The sequence below is a fragment of the Zootoca vivipara genome, chromosome 3, assembly GCF_965207765.1.
Source record: "Zootoca vivipara chromosome 3, rZooViv2.hap1.1, whole genome shotgun sequence".
NCBI classification, from domain to species: domain Eukaryota; kingdom Metazoa; phylum Chordata; class Lepidosauria; order Squamata; family Lacertidae; genus Zootoca; species Zootoca vivipara.
Genome location: NC_142586.1, coordinates 76059515 through 76072381, shown reverse-complemented (window position 1 = coordinate 76072381; position 12867 = coordinate 76059515). Strand labels below are relative to the sequence as shown.

General features: G+C 43.5%; 1 protein-coding gene across 13 annotated transcripts in view; it reads left to right on the top strand.

Annotated features, from left to right (window-relative positions):
• Window positions 1–4696, top strand: part of RGS7 (regulator of G protein signaling 7) — a 136980-nt gene extending 132284 nt beyond the window's left edge. For 10 of the 13 annotated variants that reach the window (XM_088666471.1, XM_035108371.3, XM_035108367.3 and 7 more), the window contains one exon: window positions 3995–4696. Coding sequence is in view for 5 of the 13 variants with exons in the window: in XM_035108371.3 (XP_034964262.1) it covers window positions 3995–4045 (51 nt within the window). In the remaining 8 variants the exon portion in view is untranslated. The remainder of the gene's footprint in view (window positions 1–3994) is intronic. The other 3 variants (XM_088666466.1, XM_088666467.1, XM_088666469.1) reach the window with 1 other exon arrangement.
• The last annotated feature ends 8171 nt before the right edge of the window (window positions 4697–12867 follow it).

Genomic DNA, 12867 nt, shown 5'->3' with positions numbered 1-12867 from the left:
AGTACAATGCCATCAGTCAATCAAAATCAAAACATAGGAGGACCATAGGATTAGAGAGTGAACCTCTGAGCTGTGGAGATTTCCTTTCTTCCAATGACTATGAGGATGTAACTAATGGAATTAAACAGTAGGCTCACCCGGAATATAGACAGAGAGGTGATGTCTCACTTTATAGCCAGCTAGGACCAATGATGGTGGGAGTCCAGCAATAACTGGAAGGCATTGTGTTGGCTACCCTAGAAACCAGTATGGCCCAAAGTCCACCAAATACACAGTCATCCTGTTGAGTCTGGCTGGAGCAGTTCAGGCCTTGGAGGTCTGCTATCCAGAGCCTAAGAAAATATTGGGTTGGCCAGGGTTTGGCTGTCCACCCTGGCATGAAAGTGAGTTGGGGAAATTGCATCAGCACAGCACAGCAGGTTTGTCAGACATATTGCAAAGAACCAAATGTAAATTACACACACACACACACACACACACACACACATGCGCGCGCACACACACACACACACACACACACACATATTTACAGAGGGCAGAGGGCCTTCTCAGTAGTGGCGCCCGCCCTGTGGAACACCCTCCCATCAGATGTCAAGGAAATAAACAACTATCTGACTTTTAGAAGACATCTGAAGGCAATCCTGTTTAGGGAAGTTTTTAATGTTTGATGTTTTATCATGTTTTTATTAATATTCTGTTGGGAGCTGCTCAGAGTGGCTGGGAAAACCCAGCCAGATGGGCAGGGTATCAAATAATAATAATAATAATAATAATAATAATAATAATAATAATAATAATATCTTCATGGTTCTGATGCTATGCAGGAATAAACCTGGTAAGAACTGTTGCAGTTCATATGTGACATATTCAAGGTCACAACTTTCAGCACATTTTCCTTCAGTATATGTTAGCTTTTATCTCCTTTACTGAATTCCAGTGAGTCATTATGAAAAGTGGTGAGTGAAACTGTACTGAGGTATACGAGAAAGATGCTACTTAACCCCACTGCTATCACCAACTATGCCGCAGGATGTCAAGAAAGAGATTGTGGCCTTAAAAAAAAGGCACTTTTTCTCTCTAACCCAAGGTAACTTCAGCCACACTCCTGCCTTTTATAAGGCATGTTTGCAGAATAGAACAGTCCTTGTTGGTCAAGGCCTTAAAACAGTGTCTCACCTCTGGGCTTCCGCACCCTGAACCAGTTGCCTTCCATGACAACTCCAAATATCAATCACAGCAGCATCCTGTTTGCTAGATGATGCTGTAAGCTGCTGTGGCATGACAGTAGTGGGTGCAGAGGGTGTCCTCCAGGAGACAACATGGAGAGGGGTGGGTGTGTTCTGCACCCAGCCCCATGGAGGCACCCAGTTGCTGGGTGCCAGCAGCCTGTGTCTGCACTGGGTCACCCATCCACTCAGCAACTGTGTACTGGCTGTAGCACCCTGCCTCTGCCACCACCTCCTAGTGCCACAGCCACCAACCATTACTCAATAAACAACGCATGCAAAGGACACAAAACACTGCAATACCTTTGTTCAGTCTGTCCCCATTATCTAAATAATGAGACTGAGATATGGGGGTGTTTGTTGGGACACCCGGCCAGTGCAATTTGTCATAATATTGAAAAGCAGTTTGTGGCAGCCAAGGCCATCTTTAGCCAGGGGTGCAAGGGGTGTGGGGCACCAGGGTGCCAAATTCTGGGGGGGCGCCAGGCACCTGCCGCTGAAGCCGCCTAAGCGTAATGTATTGGGCTGCTATGCGGCAGTGGGGTTAACGGCACCTTTGACACGACTGCCTGCCAGGCGAGGGGGAGTGACAGGAAAGAGGGAGAGACAGGCAGAAAGAGAATGCGCCTATCTAGCGATGGGAGCGTGCACAGGCTCTGGAACCTTCCCAAGAAGAACTCGTATACGCGCGCTCGCAAGGGCCCTCCCAGCTCGTCTAGAAATAAGGTTGTTCCCACAGTGAAAGGCTGCCCGAGATGGCTCTCCTCCGCATGCACACACAATGCCTGCCCTTCTTATCTTTCAGGCACCTCCCTATGACCATAAGTGCATGCATGGAGTCTTTACACCAACTCCCAATGTGTTCTTTGTCTTCTTTAGAAAAGCTGGTTTGAAACAAAAACACACACATGAAACTCCTTTTGGAGCCGTGCAGGCGTGAATGCTGTTTATCAAATGATAATAGTGACATAAGGCATAATAAAAGTTAATTTGGGGCTAAACTAAATTCAGGGGTGCTGTGCAGATCTTTGCACCCCAGAGGTGCATATGCTAAAGACAGCCCTGGTGGCAGCAGTAAATCAAATAGTAGCTTGATTTGTTTCAGCAGTTCACTCTGTGGCTTCAAATCTTTAACTTATATTGCTGAACACACTGCAGGGAAAAATGTTAATAATAATAATAATAATAATAATAATAGTAATAGTAATAATAATAATAAATTTTATTTATACCCCGCCCTCCCCAGTCAAAAACTGGGCTCAGGGTGGCTCACACCAACAGAGTTACAATAAAACATAAAAACGATTAAAATACAGATTAAAATACAGTATTAAAATTTAAAATGCAGCCTCATTTCAAGTAGTCCATAAATCCAAGCCATGAGGGAGGAAAACACAGGGGTCAGGCTGAGTCTAACCCAAAGGCCAGGCGGAACAGCTCTGTCTTGCAGGCCCTGCGGAAAGATGACAAATCCCACAGGGCCCTGGTCTCCTGGGAAAGAGCGTTCCACCAAGTTGGGGCCAGTACTGAAAAGGCCCTGGCTCTAGTAGAAGCCAATCTAGACATCTTATGGCTCGGGATCTCCAGAATATTGTTGTTTGTGGACCTTAAGGTCCTCCGCGGGGCATACCAGGAGAGGCGGTCCCATAGGTACGAGGGTCCCAAGCCACATAGGGCTTTAAAGGTCAAAACCAGCACCTTAAACCTGATCCTGTACTCCACCAGGAGCCAGTGCAGCTGGTAAAGCACTGGATGAATGTGATCCCGCGGCCGGGACCCTGTAAGGAGCCTCGCCGCGGCATTCTGCACCCGCTGGAGTTTCTGGGTCAGCTTTAAGGGCAGCCCCGTGTAGAGCGAGTTACAATAGTCAAGCCTGGAGGTGATCGTCGCATGGATCACTGTGGCCAGATCAGGGCGAGAGAGGTAAGGGACCAACTGCTTGATGCGGCGGAGATGGAAAAATGCCACCTTTGCTGTGGATGCAACCTGCGCCTCCATGGAAAGGGAGGCGTCAAAGGTTACACCCAAACTCTTGACAGAAGGCGCTGGCACTAATTGAGCCCCTGCAAGAGATGGGAGTTAGGTAGTTAGGTAGTTTTTATGGTATAAAAGATGGGAGTTATACTCTTATACTCTTTATGGTATAAGAGATGGGAGTTAGGTAGTTTTTATGGTATCAAGTGAATACAGACAGAGTGAAAACTGAAAAGCATGCTGTCAGGGCTGTGAAAACCATCTTCTCTCAAGAATTCCAGCCTCTGAAGTCTTGTTTGGTTGCTGATAACTAAGGAATTCAATTGGATAAATTTCAATTGGATAGCTACAAATGGGTACAATGTGTGGCATGCTAAATGGAAAACCAAGCTGCTTTTAGCACTAGACCTAGATTTATTCAGCGTGTTCAAGTACAGATCCAGACATCCATATATGTCACTTGAGTTCCCTGCAATTGATTATGGTACAGCTGGTGATTTGGCAGCTGAACCAATTCAATGGAAGGCTTGTATCTAAGGTGATAAGGAACTTCCATCTATGACCTTTATCTGTGATGGCCAATTCAGACATGCATGTCATCTCTTGATATCAGCAGTCATCAAATGATTAACCATTTGTTGTGAAGCAGTCCATACAGGGTTCCTGGGTAAAATGTATTCATGCATTGATGTTACCTACAGCAAGGTAGGTGCTTCGCGATGAACTGGGTTTGCAGTGATCATGCCTCTATTTTCTGTTTTCTTTTGTTTGTCTGTTTTTTATTTTATCCTCAGGGGAAATCGCTCGCATCAAAGAGATTAACCAGTCTAGTGCAGTCCTACTAAAAGGATCACCTTATAGCATGGAAGCAGACTCAATCATTATACATACGGTACTTTGTAGCTCACTAATTGCCTGAAGACAGAGGACAGTAGAACAAGATGTTGCATGAGCAAAGGACATGACTCGTTTTCTTTTGTGTATATCAAGGCATTACAGACTCCAAGGGACTCGCTAACCTTTCGATGCCTCCATTTTGAAAAACTCTCTGCTCACTTTCGCCTTCATATCAAGCTGGATCTGTGTCTTTTTGTTTCCTGCAAGCTGAAGTACAGTGAAAAAAGCTTCTGTTAGGCAGAGTTTATTCACAATACTTTCGGTCGCAAACTGGAAGAAATGTAAAAAAACAACAACCCCTAAAAATAAAAACATTGAATATATTCATAAATATACCTACTATGACATCACGGCTATTGCACAATAAATTAGCACAGAAGGTTCCATCTCACCGATGTTGTCACATCGAGAAAGAAAGTCTGTGTCTTTGTCTGTTGTCTGTATATTCTATGTTAATGTTTCTTGCATTTATTTTTATACCATATTTTAAGACAAAAAGAACACCTTTTACTCCAAATGTATTAAAGCTGATCCTTTCTCTGTAAATTTGTGTATGTTTATATTGTTGTTTTATCTTTCATTAAAATATGCAGAATCTCTTCTGTTTGGTAAGTTTAAGTTCATCAGACTAGCAGGGGAAGCAACAGGGTTTTTGGCTTCCTTTCTGTTTGGAGATGTGCACATCGTCTAAAAACCCACAGCTAAACTGCACTAGACAGGAAAGGCAAAGAACAGTTATGAAACGTACAGCAGGCAGAAAAAACAGTATAAACATTTTATTGGTTTACTAGAAGCAATGATGGGGAAAACTGGCACCTGTTTCTGTATGGCCTCTTAATGAAGCTTTTAAAGGCAAATGTACTCTATTTGGGGGAATGGGGGGGAATTAATAACATTGATTGAAAAAACATAGTGACAGGATTCCAGTACCAGATCAGAGAAGAACAGCCTTTGCCCAGCAGTTAATAAAACTGAGCCATTCAAAAGCAGTTAGTATCAAGATCACACTGACTTGTTTTGTTTGCTTCAGAAAGGTGATACCCCCAGCATTTTATTATAAACATTTCAGTGACAAGTATTACTCAGCCATTGATAAAAGCAGGGCTGGCCCAAGTCCACCAGCCCCTCAAGGAGTTGCTATGGGCAATGTTCCTCAACCTCCGGAAAGCAATAATGTGGTACTAAATCTACCACTAATGCACTTTTCTTGTGTCAAGAACATGTTGCAAAATACACCCGCAATAAAGCACCAGGCCCTGGCTGGCCTTGTTACCTAAAGGCTGGGAAGAGTGATGTTTTTGCGTGTCCCTTCCTCATCTTGTGGATGGCGTCTTTTTTGTTAATTTCTCCCAAATGGTCTTATAAGCGGGATGTTTCTCTTAAATCCTGCTGGATAAACTTCAGAGGTTGTAGTCAACAATCGTATGTGACAATTTCCAGATGTTCCAAAGATCAGAGTAATCTAAGTTCTAAAGGAAAATACTAGCAAACAAATAGATGGGCTGATTGGATGTTTGGGGGGTTAAGTGCAGGGTCACATTGAAAGGTTTTGTACCACTGCAGAAAAATGCTTAATGCTACTAAGAATCTAGCAAGCTAAAAATCAAGCTAACATGACCCAACTCCTCATTTGATGCTTGTCTTTTTCAAGTCCTTTGTAAGATAGCACAGGACTAATGCACATGGAACTATAACATGTAAGATTGAAAACCACATGCTTGAGGACATGCATATCACATGCTCAGGCATTAGGGAGACAAAAATGACTGTGGCCTTGTATATAAGGCAGCAAGTGCATAGTTGATGCTACATCATCATCATCATTATCAACACCATCATCATAATTTATACCAGCCACTCTTGGTGGTTCCCAACAGAATCTTGAAAACACGCTAAAACATCAGACATTAGATTAAACATCAAACACTGGTCCATGACGTGGAGTGAAGCAGCCACCTTGGTGGAGAAATGAGATCTCATGAGATTTTGGTGAGATCTTGTGACATCTCATTGGAAATTGGTGCAGATGCCAGCGACATTTCTTTGTTGATGGGGGAGGCCGTGCAGAGGTGGTATGGCAAAGCCCTGACATGGGGCCTTAGAAGCACCACTTGAAGACTGGTTTTCAAGCACCTCCCAGCTAATAGCCAGCTCCAGGGGCGTACCCAGGATCAAAACGGGGGGGGGGCATGAGAGGGGAAGAGAGAGGGAAGGAAGGAGGGAGCGGGGGAAGAGAGAAGGGAGGGAGGGAGGGGTGGATGAGAGAGAGAGAGAGAAGGAAGGAAAGAAGGAAGGAAGGGGTGAGAGAGAGAGAGAAGGGAGGGAGGGAGAGAGAGAGAGAAAGGAAGAAAGAAAGAGGGGGGAAGGAAGGAGCTCCCATCCTCCCCCCCCCCAGCTCAGGCTGCTCTTCCCCCCTCCCACGTTCCTGTCGCTGGCTGCAGCTGCGGAGCGGGAGGAAACAGCCTGATTTCCATAACCCACAGCGACTTTTCCTCTTCAGTTTTCGGAGGGGAAAAGTGCGGGTTATGGTCCGTAAAATACGGTTTTTAAAAAATGCTTCTGGAGGGGCAGCTGCTCCCCCTGCCCCTCGCTGGGTACGCCCATGGTCTGCTCCCAGAGATTTTAATGCTGGGCTAGCCTGGATTCCTAAATTCTATTGGCTGGGCATGTTCCCTCATTCTTAGCAGAGAAAGTAATCTCTGAACATGCTGAGGCAGAGATTTCAGCCACCCCCTGGACCTTTTGCCACTAGCATTTAAATTTGCTCCTACTATTCCTTGATTCTCTCTGCCTGCTACTTTTGCTTACTAGATCTGTCTTCTTCTTTGGCGATCACTCGTAGCCAAGTAAGATTGTCTTCCATAAACACAGTTTTAACAATGAGTCCGTAAGTGACTGTGGAGGCCAATTCTGGATGCAGACGTTCTTCCACAGTGCATTGGTTCCCAGGCGGGAGTTGATGAGGGTGTGGATTTGCCAAGCATGCCTTCCTTTTAGCACATTTCTCCCTTGCGTCCTGAGTTCAAGTGTCTTCAAAGCCCATGACACCTTTGCAAATGACTCTTCTGAAGATTCCATCCCTTTACTTAACTTTCAGCCCAACGCTATACATGCCTACACAAGAGGAAGTCTCACTAAGTGAAATGGTGCTGTTATTAAAAAAATACTGGAGATAAATAATTTTTAAAAAGTTTAAATGAAAGCAACTCTTTAGCAGAAGATATAATAGGGCTCTTTGCGCAGAATCAGGAATTCATTGGATTGTACCTCTACCCTTCAGCTTTGGATATAGTTAAAATGAAAGGCACAGTCTAGACGGATTTCCCCCTCCCTCAACCAGCCACTGATGCCCCTTTGTACAATCACAATAGTTGCAAATTCAAGATTATATTTGAAGTTTTTTGTGGGGAGTGGGGAGCAAACTACTTGGAGCAAATAGCCAATGTGTGTGTTGAATCAAAGACAGCACTTTAGTGCCTCTCAGGGTTCCTATACACTATCACGTGGAAAGAGAATTTCTTCCCCTACAGATGCTGAAAGCTCACTGTTTGACTGCTGTGCTACAGAGACTCTATCGTCCTCAGGGTTGCCTGCAATTCAGTCCTGCTGTGACCCAAAAGTATGTTCACAGCTTGGAGCAAAGTTGTTGTAATGAGTTTCACTATGAAATCTTGAAAGTTATCTCCAAAATATATAAGATGTTGCCAAAAGCCCCCTTAAGGGATATTCTGCCATCTCGAACTTACTGGTGGCGGGGAGGATATAAGTGCTTAAGGAAGATGCAGGAGAATATGGGTCACCAGAACAAGTACAAGGAAACGGGCAAGATGGAGAAGAGAAGAGTGAAAAGAGTGTTGAGAGCCATTCACTGGGATCTGAAGAAAAAAAGCTGCCCAATTTTCAAATGGTACCTGACTCAGTGATTTAGATAATACAACCTTCCACATTTGTTGGATCCTAGTTGCACTGAGGAAATTTGACACCAGTGATAAACATCTTAGTGCCAGGTACAATATTTCATTTTGTTTGCTACCAGTGTAATCAAGAAGCTTGACGCAGTTGCAAACTCTGCACATGCCCTGAAACTATGTGTATAATTTGGCTCTGTTCCGAGCAGTGAGTATGGGTACCATTACGACAAAGAGAGAACAAGCTGATACAAGGCCAGACACAACTGGGAATCAGTTGCATATGTCTGATTGAATCCCCAGAACTCAATGGGATTTCCAAACTGTGGTCCAAGCTTCATTCAGGTCGCCCATGGCATGTCTGTGGACGAGAGACTTCACACTGTATGTTCATATACTGTGTTTTAAGTGGATTTTTATTGCTTCTTTTATTTCTTATATTGTATCTTTAGTATTGCAATCTGAATTCTATGGCAATCAAACAGTGTCTAGCACAGCTCATCACAATTGCTACAACAGGCAGAAAAACAATTGAGTGGTCCACAAAGACCCCCGGCAATTTTCAAGTGGTTGGGGCCGGGGAGGGAACTTGGGAAACCACTGAACTGCATTAACCACATTATGTATGCAATTTCTGTGGTTTGGTATATGTTTAGTTCAGGGAATTACAAATAACTGGCCCTGTTAGAGTGGCTACATAAAAGGGGGACAGGGTTCCCTATACCTCACCACCCTAGGTTGTGTTATTTGTTTATTATTACAATTTTCTGTACAATTTTCTGTATTACAATTACAATATTCTGCCCTTCCTCCCAAACGAGCCCAGGACAGCAAACAACAAGCAATAAAACAAGAACATCTGAGAAACATCTTAAAGGTTCTAAACACAAAAACTAATTTTCTTTTCTGAGAAGATAAATTAGAATTGAGTGTGTATGTGCACCAGGAAGAAATGTGCTCTGAAACATTTCTTCTGTTTTGGCATGAGTTCCATTGAGTTTTGTGACCATTAAAGGATTTGACAGCAAAAATCCTGCTCCCTGAGGGACTTGTAAGAAGCAGGCCAATCCGGCAGATGGCAGCATTGGGTTGTTTTACCCTCAGTCAGGCTTGGGGCCTAATGTTTCATTGAAAGAACATGTCTTTAGATGAAAGGGAACATCTTTAAATTTGTGCATCCCCTTCCCCTTCTGTTCTTTCACTTTTCTGTGCCATTAAAAATGAACGGCTACATGAAAAAAAACGTGAAGGGGAAGCTATGCACCATAAGGGTATAGATAGCATCTTCGTATTACAGGAAGACCGTATCTCTGGCTCCCATGCCGGCTGGCAGTCGGGGGTGGCAGCATCTGGGGTGAATAGTAGTAGGTTCAAGAGCCATTTCCCTCTTCTATGTAAGAAAACATGCTTGGGTGGGAGCTGTTATGTATCCAGTGACCTGTGATTGCTTGTACTTGAGTCTGGACTAAGGATTCTGAACCCCTGTGTTCCGATTGGTTACATGATATCCAATCACAGAACATTTCAGGATATGGGCCTCTGCCATTGGCCCTTAAACTCTGAGTTATGATTTGCAGCTTGGAAGTTTAGACAGCCAATCATGTTGGGAGTGGGAGTGGCCCAGGCCTTCAGAAATGTATATAAGCAGTTGCTTTGCCCCTGTTGCCTAGTTCTGTTAATTCAATAAAGGTTCTTGCTGTTATCACTATGTCTTGCCTTGTGGGAACCCACCTACACTTCAGGAGCCTTGGTTTGCAGTTGCATACCACCTACCTGAATACAATAACTTCCAGTAGTGACTGGCATTTGGGGATCAGCCATAACACATATTAATTCCAGAGAGAGAGAGGGGGGGAGGGAGGGAGGGAGGGAACGTGCATATCACTTGCCACTCTCTGAGGCACAACCTCTTCATTGGCATCAGCTGACACATTCAGCTGAGAGGCACATGCCATGCAAACAAATGTAGGAGCTCTCCTCTCTGTTAGTCTCTTTCCTTCTAAGCAGAATAGGCTAAGCTCTCTCAAAGGCTTAGTAAGATAAACCCTGTATCTTAATAAGACAATTGCCCATGGTCACTTTTGTTCTTCTTTGCATAAAAAAGTCATCCTCCTGAAACAAGAAGCTTTTCTAAGATATGGCACCAGTTCTTAGTCCTCTTAAATGCATTTTTGTAGTGTGTGACTAGTTGCCGTCTGGCTGCTTTGCAAGTACATTCTCATTCATATTGCTGTTTATTACTACTGCTGCTGCTATTATTTCAATTTCTTAGTTTTTAAAACGTTTTAGACCACATTTTAGATCGCAAATTGTGGTCTGAAGCTCAACATCAAAAAAACCAAGATCATGGCCACTTGTCCCATCACCTCCTGGCAAATAGAAGGGAAAGAAATGGAGGCAGTGAGAGATTTTACTTTCTTGGGCTCCTTGATCACTGCAGATGGTGACAGCAGTCACGAAATTAAAAGACGCCTGCTTCTTGGGAGAAAAGCAATGACAAACCTAGACAGCAGCTTAAAAAGCAGAGACATCACCTTGCCTACAAAAGTCCATATAGTTAAAGCTATGGTTTTCCAAGTAGTGATGTATGGAAGTGAGAGCTGGACCATAAAGAAGGCTGATCGCCGAAGAATTGATGCTTTTGAATTATGGTGCTGGAGGAGACTCTTGAGAGTCCCATGGACTGCAAGAAGATCAAACCTATCCATTCTGAAGGAAATCAGCCCTGAGTGCTCACTGGAAGGACAGATCGTGAAACTGAGGCTCCAATACTTTGGCCACCTCATGAGAAGAGAAGACTCCCTGGAAAAGACCCTGAAGTTGGGAAAGATGGAGGGCACTAGGAGAAGGGGACGACAGAGGACGAGATGGTTGGACAGTGTTCTCGAAGCTACCAACATGAGTCTGACCAAACTGCGGGAGGCAGTGCAAGACAGGAGTGCCTGGCGTGCTCTGGTCCATGGGGTCACGAAGAGTCGGAAACGACTAAACAACTAAACAACAACAAAACGTTTTAAACCATTAATACATTATATCAGTGATTCTCAAAGGGTGTGGCACACCAAAGAGGTGTGATAGGACAGGATGGCAAATTTTTAATGCTTATTATATTGGTTTTAAAACCACTTAAAAAAGATTTTTTACTTTTTTAAAAAAAAGATTTCGGGGTAGTATAGTATCAACATATATATATATATTTGTATATACAACCAGAAACAGTATCCACGCCTTTCTTCAAGAGGCTATTCTTCTACAGTTCTCCATGACGTATTGTTGCGAACAGGGATTATCACCTCTGACAAATATGAAAGATCAGAAAAGAGGAGGGCTTCTTTGTGTTGGATGAGGAGAGGAGAGTTTGTTTGTCTCAAATTAGACCTAATATACATGAGATCACTCAGCAAAAGCAAGCTCATGCATTTGGGAAAGATTCATGTTCTTACGTAGCTACATTGATTTATGCTTTCTGGATGTCGCATGATCATATTATAAAGTAGCCGTGTTCTATGTTATAAATCAAGCACTGTTAGGGGTTGTTTCTTTTTGTTTTCCAGTGTATTTCTTATCAATAAAAAATTTTTTATTCTTAAAGTGTGGCCCAGAGAAAAAAGTTTTAAGAACCACTGCATTATACCATAAAACGAAAACAATCCCCATAACAGTTACAGGGAAACTTTAGCAGCACACTAATAGCACAACATCTGCCTAGCAAATGGCCTGGAGAAAAAGGTAAGCCTTTAGCTGGTGCTGAAAAGATGTCCATGGAGGCACCAGGTGGACCCTGCTGGGAAGAGCATTTCACAAATGCGGAGCCACAACTCAAAAGGCCCTTCTCCTGTCAGCACCCTCTGAGCTGCCTGGAGAAGATCTAAGGATCCAGGAGCTTCACACTGGGAGAGGCATTCCAGAAGATATTGGGTTCCTGAGCTGTAGACAGCTTTATCAGTCAAAACCAGAACTTTGCATTGGGCTCAGACACATACAGGCAGCCAGTATAGTTGTAACGAAATTGGTTTCATCTGATCTGTTTGCCTGGAACCTGTCAAAAGGCAGACACATTCTGCACTAATTGAAGCTTCTGAATCATTTTCAAAGGCAGCTCCAAGGAAAGCACATTGGAACGGTCCAACCTTGAAGTTACCAGAGCATAGATTACTGTGGTAAAATTATCCCTGTCCAGATAGGATTGCAGTTGGGCCACTGAAATTTAGGCTGCCCTGCATATTATGTTCACTGGGTGGAATCTGGTCTGTTCTGTCACTTCCTGCCAGCTTCTATCTCTGCCACCTCCCTTTTGTGTATTTCTTTCTCTTCACCGGCACCTAGCAGGCTTCCAGGGGAAAGGCAGGTCACTCTCGCCAGATGTTTTAACTGTTCTCTTGCCGAGGGCTTCTGAAATCAGGCTTGGAGCTGCATGGAGGGCATTCAGGTTGTCCACCCTTGCCCTTCAGGATATTTTCCCTGGGATGGGCCCGTTTAGTTTCTGATTTGCAGAAGAACACTTCCTGATCAACACAGCAAAGCAGAAAGTCCTTTCAGAAGAAGATAGCCTGCACTAGTTTCTACCGATGCAAGAATTAGCAAATGAAACTATGTTTGCATTGGTTTTAAATCAGAGATGTCTTGAGGAAATGAAATTCTTCCTTTATGCAATCCTTTATACAATCAATCTTCTAATGACGTCACGTTTGAAGATTGCAGCCAACGCTCTGCATTTCTCATATTTCAGGTCAAAGAACTGTGTAAACATTTTCACAATCAAAGTGAATTGAAGAAGGAAAAATTGGCTTGTTCTTAAACCAGTCTGCTTTTAATTTTACCTTAAATATTTACAGATTTCACAACCCTGGACCCGTTTTTTT